Raw genomic sequence first — 12,288 nt, 5'->3', positions numbered from 1 at the left:
TAGTACAAATGTATACTGGAAATGACAATGTCATACACATCCATTCAAACTAACAAAACATACCAGTTGGATGGCGGTCATGTACTTCTTCCACCAGAGGAACTTTTGGAAGCGTGGTCCAGCCGCAGACAGGCCGTAGTAAGAGTACATGATGACGTGGACGATGCAATTCACCATGGCATGGAAAGAGCCTATTCCCCCTGGGGTAAAACACACAGAACACTTCAAACCAACCCTGCCCATATTCCACTGGATCCACCAACAACATATCTTTGTCTACTGCAAATGGAATCATCTTCCCACCATTTTACAATACCAAATATTGTGGACTCACCGGGAGCTAGGCTGACACCCCACCACCAGGTCCAGGGCATGAAAGAGTGGTGGAAGACATGCAGGAAGGTGATCTGGCCATGTTTCTTCCTCAGAACGAAAAACACCTGACCCAACGAGAGAAACATGTCAAATACAACCATGATGACCATAACATGAACAGGGGGGAAAGACTGAGGAGATGCAAATCTGTAGGAAATAATCTGAAGTGTTACCGTGTCCAAGAGCTCAATGAATTTGGAGAACAAGAATAACCAGGCCACTCGAACCATCTAGTGAGGGAACAACATACCATTCAAACGTGAGAATTTGGACAAAACAGCCTATTAGTAGTAATCTAAAGATAGTATTGTCACAGTGGATCAGTAGGAATATCCTAAGAATTTGTATCTTTTCTTGCATACTTTCTTTCAAAGATGATGCATCTCATGACCATCATGGGGGAGGGGGGGGGGGACCATGCACAAAGACTCAAGACTTACTCTAAGGCCTTGGGGGCTATCCGAGTAATCAACTGCATCACATCTCCATGTGTATGTCGTGGCCCAGCCTGACATCAAGAACTAAAAAGACAAGAGAACAAATTGAACAAACAGATACTGTAGCTACCGGTAGTCAAACTATATTGGAAAGAAGCCATACTGTTATTAACATAAGCAAGTGTATATTGACTATATGGGTCATCTTCTACATGCAAATCTCAAATCTTATTTACCTCCGTCAATCTAGGCAATGGTTCATTTAGCTAGTGTTCCAATTATCCAACACACTCTGGCCAAGTATGGCAATAACCCATTCAGACAGAGCTGCCACATACCAAACACCAAATACACTGCTAGGGAAAAGACTGGCTCCAAGTCCTGTAGAGATGGCTCTCAAAAGAACCAATCAAGAACCCCGATCTTTGAGAGACAAGAGCTTTGCGTCATAGTGTTTCACCTCATAGACAATAAAGGCATTCAATGCCACCATGGAGAAGTTGTAAGTGATCATGGCCTCCTTGAGTTGGAAGGGCTTGCGGTTGGCCATGAAGCGAGGCCCAGCAACCAGCACGAAGAAGATGTAGGTCAGCAAGATGGCCGACATGTTCACCGGACTCCCCATGAGTGGGTAACTCCACAGTCGCGGATCTGAGAAACAAAACATGAGCTGTAAAATAAACTACAAAACAGGTTTATGACCCCCCCCCCAATAATACTTGCTTACAGCTTTCAAGGTACACAAAGCAGAGATATAGTTAAGTAATTAACTAGGCAGAAAAATACCTCACCTGTTCCCTTCAAGAGGTACTCATAAACCCCCATGGCTCTATCACCAATGTCCTGAAGCATTTTGACTAGCTTCCCACTCTGGTATCACCACCCAATCACCTGTGGAAAAGCAAATGAATTAGTCATGATGTCATTTTAATGTATTTTGCACCCGCTTTTGCTTTTTTTTTTACCTGCCGTGATTCTAAATGTGTTGTTTTTATTGTATATGTTTGTTTTTTACTCAGAGCTTTGAGATAACTCTAATGAAAAGCGCTATAAAAAATGACATGCATTATATATAAAAATATAATACGCTACTCCAAATCCCTTACATACTGACTAATGTGATATGCTATTACAATATCTTTAGGTACTGACTTTACAATATCTTTTACCCAAACATCATTCATGGTATTAAACTGCCTGCATCATATTTAATAATCTAGTCACAGTTGTATTTGGCAAAACCATCAACCCTTACTCGCAAAAACACGACACAGAACATCACTTTACAGCTGGTATTTTATTTGGTTTCATGACATGAAAAAGGAGACAGGAAATGTGAGTGTGCTACAGTTGATGATCCTTGTTCAGCAACAGTGTGTTCTGGTTCTGAACAAATATCACTGACCCAGCATACCACACTCTGCCCCCACATCCCAGCATGCCTTGCCCCTGTCCCGGCAGACATGGCCTGACAGCAGAGGGGAGGGGCTACAGACGAGTGTCTCCATCCCACAGCATTCGCCTCAGTTTGGGACTGCCAAGTATGGGAACCAGGCCAAAACACAGAACCACAGCAAAACACAAACTCTCTCTCTCCCCCCAAATGACCCCAGCCGTAAGAGAGAGGAGGCAAAGGCAATCATCTTTGAAGTTTGAATTTGTTCTAGACCAGTCTCATGAGATCCAGGTGCCGACAGAACTACCATGACTGAAGAGGGAGATCAAACAGGCGTATTTACCAACATGTTACATCGGGAACAAACAGCATAACACAGGTGGGACGGTTTTACCTCAAGGTTTATAAAAGAACAATTGGACTGAAGACAGGTGTTCCACAGACTGGAACATTTACCTTAGGGTTATAAGGACAATTGGACTGAACTCAGCGACCTGCAACTTATATCAACAACTGAACTACAAGTATCAATACTGGTATTCAAACTTCTAATCTCGACACATTGGCTGGCTACAATGTGTATAAAGCAACAAAATATGTACACGGGCTGAGCGCAGTCTTGACAAAACCTATCCATATCAAATCTCAACTCCATATAGGGCATGTCGTCAATGTTATTGGTCAATAGCTGGGATGTGTGGGTGCGGTAGCATTCTTGCCACACTATGGAGAAAGAGGGATCCATTGTTCAGAGAACCTACACTGAGCTCTCCCTGCCCTAGGAGTAAAGTCTACCCTAAGCTAACACCATCAAAGGTAATGATCCAGCCTACTGGAATGTACGGGGGGGCGCAACAGCAAATAGTATCTAACAGAGTTAAAACATCTACCTGTCCTTAGAGCTTAACACACAGTACACAATCAACATGGAATGACTCAATCAGTAACGTCTGAGCATACAGGGAACAGTATAGGAGACATTGTCAAGTGTACACATCGTTGAAACCGGAGGGACCCTACATGATTACAACAATAGTTCAAGTGGGAAGTGTTCCCTCTCAGCTCCCATCCACTGGTATGCTCACGGAAAGCCCTTTCAATTAACCAAACACTAGGCTGGAGGTCTTTCATACAGCAACAATGTCAAGCAACACCTGTTTCCAAATGGAATATTCAAGATAACTGCTTTGTGTACATGTCAACATTTAGTCCGTTTGAAACTTTGCCCAACATGATTTCGCTCATGTGGTGTGAACGACAACCTATGACTTACATACACGTCAGTGTTGAATGTATGACAAAGGAAAGCTTGTCACCACTCAGTAAAGGGAGCTCTCACACAGATAGTATCCGATATTCTGAAGTATGTTGAATAGCAGGCCATTCCATTTATCTACTTCAGCATCTGTACTCAATGAGCCGAATGCAGTCTTTTGTTATTTTTATGTAACAGTGATTACGAACTTGAAGTCAGCAGCCGGACATTTTCAGACCAACAGGGCTTTCTATAAAATGTATGGCCTTTAAAATCATATAACCTGCACACATAACTGTATGTAAAGTTAACTGGCATTATCAGTACTTCTCTTGAACTCCGGTAAAGGTCCGGAGTAGTTTACCAGTAACTAGCCACAACTCACATAAAAAAAATACTGTAGTATACTATGGTATAAATACTATGGTATTAATTGTAGTGTTTTTGCAGACTTTACTGTAGTATTCACTAGTGTTTACTGTAGCATTTACAGTTAACTAGTCTAAATACTGTAGGAAAATAAAAATGATATATACTATAGTAATTCATGTAGTATACTTTCGTATTTACTGTAATGTCTTGGTTTTGCAGACTATAGTGTTTTTGTTCTATTATCTTTGACATAGAAGTAGAGGCTTTCTCCTTGAGGAAACCTACTAGGGAAATACTAAAGAGAGCTATAATTTTCCATAACCTGTAGGTAGCTACAGGGACTGGGGTCTGAACGGATAATTCAGCGCTTCTGCTCTTTTCGGAACACAATATACGGTATGTAGGTTTCTCACTTATGGATGGCACAAATTGTGATATGGGGAGGGGAATGGGCAGGGTCTATGCAAATTAAAAACTGTAGTATTCACTACAGTTAAAAAAGTGTGGTGTTTTTGCTGACACTACTGTAGCATTTACCAGTGTTTTTTTTGTGTGGATAAAACTGTAGTTTTTACTATAGTATTCTACAACATTCTATAGTAAGTACTACACATGATCGAGGGATACTACATCGTGTAGTATAGTATTCTACAGTTTACTATAGAATTCTATAGTAAGTACTGTAGTATTCTATAGTAAACGGTAGTATTGTTTCATCTGGGAAGGTATAGCAAATGCACATGTTCGAAGAGGCAAAGGAATGTCCTGTTTGCGAGATCTAATCTAGCAGCTAAGATCACCTGCACATTTTATTCACCTGGAACCTTCAAGGACACCGATAACAACCACACGGCAAGGGGGATATCAGGCTAAACCGCTATTATCTTGACTACATGTGTGATTATGAGAACATTCCTGAGAAATCGGAACATGTAGGCCTTTGAACTTAAATGCACATGACATAACACATTATGGATGCAATAGGTGAAAACCTCAAGGAAAAGCCTGCAACTAAGGCAGAGGTTGGCATTTACTAAACCACAATTCATGCGTTTCAAGCAGAAAAGCCGAGCATCACGGGCGCCTACAAGTGATATAGGGCAAAGTTCATTGTATGCAGATTTACAGCGCACCGGCAGGGAGTTTCCTGGTTGTCGAGTGAGTGCTCACCTGTCGGTATGATTCTCATTTCCATGCTAATTTAGACCAGAGACCAAGCATTTCAGAAAGCTCTTACACAAATAGCTGTTGTTCCTTTGGAACCTGAAAACAAGGCGAGTCAGCAGGCGTGCCTCATATCTGTGGTGACAACACACATCTCAGTGCCTCTAACTCGGGCAGATTCAGACATCAATCGTCTGTCTTGATCAGAGGAGTAACACTTGCACATTAAGAGATCATGTGAACATTATGACAAATGTTAGATATCTATTGATAGTGTGAGTGTAGCATCGGAGAAGGTTGCTGTGTACCCATGCGAGGAAGAAGAGCAAATTTACATTTGAATTTATTTTTTGAGTCCTTTTGAGAGGCCACTTGGCTCTTTCCACTTGGAAACAAAAATAGAAAAATGTTTTGGCATCTTGCCTAAATTTCTGACTCAAAGACCAAACCTTTAACTAGGCAAGTCAGTTAAGAACAAATTCTTATTTACAATGACGGCCTACCGGGGAACAGTGGGTTAACTGCCTTGTTCAGGGGCAGAACGACAGATTTTTACCTTGTCAGCTCAGGGATTTGATCTAGCAACCTTTGGGTTACTGGCCCAATGCTCTAACCACTAGGCTACCTGTCTCTAACCACTAGGCTACCTGCCGCCACTACTTTAAGCCTTGCTGCCGTGCCCCTCTACTTTGACAAAAATATATTCAACATAACCCCCAAGACAACATTACCTAAAACACCATATCTACTCAAAAGCAAGTGTGTATAACCCTGATCAGACATGTGATTTGTTAAAAATCTCACTGAAGAACTGGATTTTACTAATGGAATTCACCACCAGAGATCTGAGTATTGCACACAGAGGGGCAGTTTGTATTGACAACCTTTCTAGTCAAAAACACGCCTCCGTGTGAGTATGAGAATGTATAGTGTCAGGGTCTCGTCTTGTGGCTAAGATGGACCTTACCAGACACAGGAGAACACAACACTGATTCTTTCAATCCACATCCGAATGCACCAAAGAAAGAGACAGACCAGTGAGGAGGAAAGAAACCTGTACAATAGCCATAGTGGAGATATACAAAGGATATCGGAGAGACTAGAGAAACCCCATTCTTCTGTCAGAGACCAGAGAAGGTAGACAGGCCAATAACCTAATGAGTGCGGAATATTCAGGATATTTCTTTTTACCCTTTTGGCTTCTTGTACGTTTCTATAAATTTATCTAGACTAAAGCAAACAACCACAACTACAAATAGTGCTAGGAAAATCTTGGTCAGGACATTCATTCCAACCTTTAGCAACACCAAACCATCCAACAGAATCTAGTAGTTCAACAGCGGTACAGCAGCAGAGGACTGTGACACTGTTCATATTTGGTAGATTCACTTTAAAACAATGTGTGAAAACAGTAGTCCTTCAGTTCTGATCTGACTGTGCCATCACTTCAACCTGGCCACCTCACTACTGAAATGCCTCAAGAGTCCAGACATACCAATCCCATGAGCTCACTACAAACACTTTAAACTCCAGTCACATTGTAACAAAGCATTCTGACTGCTGCTGTAAAGACTTGCAGGAGAATTTCCTCATGGTGTTGTGACTAAGTCAGCGATAATCCTTCCACCAGCAGACTGTGGTGGATCACAAGGTGACTCTTCTCATCACCCTGACCAGAGAGTCAAAGTCCAAGCACTACACAAATCAAAGTTTGTCACGTGCGCCGAATACAACAGGTGTAGACTTTACAGTGAAATGCTTACTTACAGGCTCTAACCAATAGTGCAAAAAAGGTATTAGGTGAACAATAGGTAAGTAAAGAAATAAAACAACAGTAAAAAGACAGGCTATAGCGATGCTACATACAGACACCGGTTAGTCAGGCTGATTGAGGTAGTATGTACATGTAGAAATGGTTAAAGTGACTATGCATATATGATGAACAGAGAGTAGCAGTAGCGTAAAAGTGGGGTTGGCTGGTGGTGGGACACAATGCAGATAGCCCGGTTAGCCAATGTGCGGGAGCACTGGTTGGTCGGCCCAATTGAGGTAGTATGTACATGAATGTATAGTTAACGTGACTGTGCATATATGATAAACAGATAAACACTACCTCAATTCCATGAAAGAAACGCCATACAGGCATAGCTAACGGCAAAACGGACAGACAGATGAAGCCAATTAAATGTAGCCCTTTTTGGTATTCCAGTCCTCTAACACTGGACTCAATAGGGCTAAACGGTTAACAGCCATAAACCAGGAGGGCGGAGACTGCAGATCACCTCATCCCTCTCCGTTCCAGAACGGAGGGAGTGTATCTTTCCTCAAAACTATCAGCCATCTCCAGACCTTGACCAGATACAATTCTCCGTGACTACACTATTGACATAGAAAACCCAGAACAAAATTGTGATGCTGGTAATAAATCTTGGTTTAGGAATAACTCTTCAAATCGCAGACTAAGTGCCTCTTTTACGACTTGCAGGGAAGAGTAGCATAGTGGAAAGGGTGGGGAAAATGCATGTGTTATGGGAAGCCTGTCAATCATAGTGGTGAAAAAAAAGGAGCCTTGTTCAAAGGGTTAGAGTTCATGATGAACAAAACGACAGAGGAGAGGGGTAAATAAGGTCCACAGGGAGAGAGGGAGGAGCCAAATAGAACAAACACATAGTGCAGCTTGGTGTTTAAAGGCCTAATGCAGACGTTTTTATTTCTATATAAATTCATTTCTGGTTAACAATTATGTAACTTACTGTGATTGTTTTCAAATAAAATGGTAAAAAAATTTTTTTTTTAAAAATAGCTTCTTAGCAAAGAACAATTTCTCGAGCAAGAATTTTTCTAGGGCTGTCTGGGAGTGGTCTGAGTGGGGTGGGGGGGAACTGAAAACTAGCTGTTATTGGCAGAGGTTTGAAACTCTTTCTTACTGGTCTATTAACTCAATTTACTCCATACCAACAAAACAGGCTGAAATGTATTTTCACTTACACTAAAAAAGAGCATAATCATAATTTTCACAGTATTATTCCAACCTCAGTGTGGGAATATATAATTAAAACACAGAAAAATCACACTTTTGACTGTACTGGGCCTTTAACAGAAGTGTTGGCAGGGATGCTCTACCTACTGTACGCACACACACACTGGGTTTTCAAAGTCAAAACAACGTCTGTGTGTTTACCCCAGCTTGTTAGACACATAATATAGGCGTTCCCTGAGGAGATAACGTAAACACAAGACCTAAAACCCATTTAGGGAAACAAACCCAAACCATTGGCTCAACAAGCGTGTCAAAATTAGATAAAGGGGGAGAAGACGTTAGGGTTTGTTTCCTGGGTACTCCATCTGGTGCTAAGTGAGCAGACTTACCTCGTCTTTGATGTGGTTTATTTCTTGTTCACCTCAGAGCGGGCCAAAGGATGCCAGTGTGGACACCAACACTAAAGAGCACAGCTAGCTTGCTTGCTCCTTTTGCAGAGAAGCGCCAGGATAGCAGTCAAGGGAGAGAGAAAGGGAGTGAAAGAGAGGAGGAAGCAGGAGTGAGTGAGACAGAGAAAACGGATGAAGTGTGACTGGTACTGCTGTCCTCCCCACCCACCGTGACGCACACACAGTGAATGAATAACTAGTTCAGAAAGAGAGAGCAAGGCAGAGAGAGAGAGAGAGAGGAGGGAGGAGTGTATATGTGTCAGCGTAAATGCAAGCTGGGCGGTTAAGAGAGTAAGAACGAGAGGAAGCTGGCCTTGTATTTCAACCGGCAGTGTGAAAACCTCAAAATTAAGGAAAGGTAGGTGACTGGCCGTTTTGTGACCACAGCCCTGGTCTGACAGGAGTTGCCCCTTCCCCTCTATCCTCCCCCCTCCCACAAAGCTAAAACACAGCAGAATATGGCATCATCCTGCAGGTTTCTCTCCTAGGGGCTGGGCTGATTATATTATTCTCATACACAGCAGGGAGAAATCAGTGGCTACTCTGTTGTTGTGCCGCTAGTCTCTTTCCCCAGCCAACACCCGAAAGCAAAGCTAACATCCATTTCACCCTCCATCTGGATTACCAAAAGAAACATTTACAACTCCATGACACTTACAAAAACAATCATATGGGGCTTTCCAAAATGTAATAAAAAAAATGTATTGTTCATCAAACAGCATGGAATACTTCCTCTGGAGACTGAACACCAAAGAGGAAGAGACCAGTTGGAACATAAAAACTATATTTCTACTGTTTACTCAAGGCTGGTTGATAAATCTCATAACATAGATAAGGCCATTATGGCTTCTACAGGAAGACAGTGACTTACTGGCAAATACGTAAGTATATTGTACGTTATGCTTGCTCTCACGCATTTTAAATCAGAGTCTGATCTCCCTACCAAGCCCAGTTTTAAAAGGAGGAACAGATATTGAGACAATCTTTAAAGCTATGTAGTTATGACGCTCACTCTCCCTCTAGAACAAACACGTGCAGCACACACACTCATGTCTTGGTGTACCTGTCCAGGCCTAGGCCATACACAACAGTCAGGTGGGAGTCAGACACACTCCACCCTTTAGTTGTATATTAAGTAACCTACTAATTCCTCTCTACTTTAAGCGAGCTCTCAGATCCTTTGTGATGTAAAACATTTGTGAAACAAGCCACCCCTAATTGAGAGCGAAGGACACTCGTCAAGTACTGCTCTAATATTTTATCTAACATCAATCTACTGAAATTAGGTACCTAGTCGTGACTAAAAGTGTGCATCACAACTAGCACCCTAGTCCAATCAACTGTTAATAGTTGTATAGATGTAGTTGTCTGGCCTCTTAATATTTCTGTATCTGTGGACAGAGACGAGTTGTTGCTCTGTCCCAAGGGATTTGATTAGTTTAGGAGTTCTTAGGATCCGCGTTAGCCGACGCCAACACCTAGTCTTACTGGTGTCCTACATTAAAAATAAATGTGTTTTTTGTTTCCTTGAATTTGTTTTGGACCTGAAAAGACCCCTGGTGACATGTCTGGGGGGGTAAGTGTGTGTCAGTGCCGTGTGTAAGTTGACTATGCAAAACTATTTGGAATTTCCAAAACGTTTCTTAGAAAAACAAGAAAAACAAAGTGAAGCAGTCAGTCTTTTCTCAACTCTTAGCCAAGAGACTTCCTTGCATAGTATTAATATTAGCCCTCTAATTACAAGATGTGCCGCTCTGTTCTGGGCCAGCTGCAGCTTAAATAGGTCTTTCTTTGCAGCACTTGACCATATGACTGGACAATAATCAAGATAAGATAAAACTAGAGCCTGCAGAACTTGCTTTGTGGAGTGTGGTGTCAAAAAAAGCAGAGCATCTCTATTATGGACAGACCTCTCCCCATCTTTACAACCATTGAATCTATACTACATGACCAAAAGTATGTGGACACTGCTCGTCGAACATCTCATTCAAAAATCATGGGCATTAATATGGAGTTGGTCCCCCCTTTGCTGCTATAACAGCCTCCACTCTTCTGGGAAGGCTTTCCGCTAGTTGTTGGAACATTGCAGAGACTTGCTTCCATTCAGCCACAAGAACATTAGTGAGGTCGGGCACTGATGTTGGGCCTGGCTTAGGCCTGGCTCGCAGTCGGTGTTCAAATTCTTCCCAAAGGTGTTTGATGGGGTTGAGGTCAGGGCTATGTGCAGGCCAGTCAAGTTCTTCCACACCGATCTCGACAAACCATTTCTCTATGCGCCTCGCTTTGTGTGAGGGGGCATTGTCATGCTGAAACAGGAAAGGGCCTTCCCAAACTGTTACCCCTAAGTCGGGAAGCACAGAATCATCTAGAATGTCATTGTATGCTGAAGGGTTACGATTTCCCTTAACTGGAACTAAGGGGCCTAGCCTGAACCATGAAAAACAGCCCCAGACCAATATTCCTCCTCCAAACTTTACAGTTGGCACTATGCATTCAGACAGGTTGCGTTCTCCTGGCATCCTCCAAACCCAGATTAGTCCGTTGGACTGCCAGATAAGGAAGCATGACTTATCACTCCAAAAGAACACGTTTCCACTGCTCCAGAGTCCAATGGAGGCAAGCTTTAAACCACACCAGCCGATGCTTGGCATTGCGCATGATGATCTTAGGCTGTGTGCGGCTGAACGGCCATGGAAACCCATTTCATGGAGTTCCCGACGAACAGTTATTGTGCCGACGTTGCTTCCAGAGGAAGTTTAGAACTCAGTAGTGAGTGTTGCAACCGAGGACAGAAGATTTTTACACACTACGTGCTTCAGCACTTGGTGATCCCGTTCTATGTGCTTGTGTGGCCTACCACTTCACGGCTGAGCTGTTGTTACTCCTAGACTTTTCCCTTTCACAATAACAGCACTTACAGTTGACCGTGGCAGCTCTAGCAGAGCAGAAATTTGACGAACTTACTTGTTGGAAAAGTGGCATCCTATGATAGTGCCACAGTGAAAGTATTCAGACACCTTCCCTTCTCACATTTTGATACATTACAGCCTTATTCGAAAATTTATTAAAAACATTTTATCATCAGTCTACACACAATATCCCATAATGACAAAGCAAAAACAGGTTTGGAAATGTTTTCAAATAAAAAACTGAAATACCTTATTTACATAAGTATTCAGACCCTTTGCCATGAGACTCGAAATTCTGCTCAGGGACATCCTGTTTCCATTGATCATCCTTGAGATGTTTCTACAACTTGATTGGATTCCACCTGTGGTAAATTAAATTGATTGGACATGATTTGGAAAAGCATACACACCTGTCTATATAAAGTTCCACAGTTGACAGTGCATGTCAGAGCAAAAACCAAGCCATGAGATCGAAGGGATTTCCCGTGGAGGTCCGAGACAGGAGGATTGTGTGGAGGCACAGATCTGGGGAACGGTACTAAAACATTTCTGCAGCATTGAAGGTCTCCAAGAACAGTGGCCTCCATTCTTAAATGGAGAACCTGATGGTCACTGACAGAGCTCCAGAGTTCCTCTGTGGAGATGGGAGAACCTTGCAGAAGGACAACCATCTCTGCAGCACTCCACCAATCAGGCCTTTATGGCAGAGTGGCCAGAAGGAAGCCACTGCTCAGTAAAAGGCACATGACAGCCCGCTTGGTGTTTGCCAAAAGGCACCTAAAGGACTCTCAGACCATGAGAAACAAGATTCTCTGGTCTGATGAAACCAAGATTAGAAACCAAGAACTCTTTGGCCTGAATACCAAGCATCACATCTGGAGGAAACTTGGCACCATCTCTTCAGTGAAACATGGTGGTGGCAGCATCATGCTGTGGGGATGTTTTTCAGCG

At 42.5% G+C, this 12,288-nt stretch overlaps 1 protein-coding gene across 3 annotated transcripts in view; it reads right to left on the bottom strand.

The window, feature by feature from the left end:
- The window catches only part of elovl1b (ELOVL fatty acid elongase 1b), a 33,180-nt gene that overhangs the window by 1,953 nt on the left and 18,939 nt on the right, over window positions 1-12,288 (bottom strand). The window contains 6 exon segments of one of the 3 annotated variants that reach the window (NM_001146393.1): window positions 64-200; window positions 335-440; window positions 549-605; window positions 816-896; window positions 1,273-1,463; window positions 1,604-1,703. In NM_001146393.1, coding sequence (NP_001139865.1) covers window positions 64-200; window positions 335-440; window positions 549-605; window positions 816-896; window positions 1,273-1,463; window positions 1,604-1,664 — 633 coding nt within the window. In that variant the 5' untranslated portion in view covers window positions 1,665-1,703. 3 annotated transcript variants of the gene reach the window in all.

Source organism: Salmo salar, chromosome ssa16, assembly GCF_905237065.1.
Source record: "Salmo salar chromosome ssa16, Ssal_v3.1, whole genome shotgun sequence".
NCBI lineage: Eukaryota > Metazoa > Chordata > Actinopteri > Salmoniformes > Salmonidae > Salmo > Salmo salar.
The sequence above is the reverse complement of the archived record's forward strand: the minus strand, read 5'-3'. Positions and strand labels throughout refer to the sequence as shown.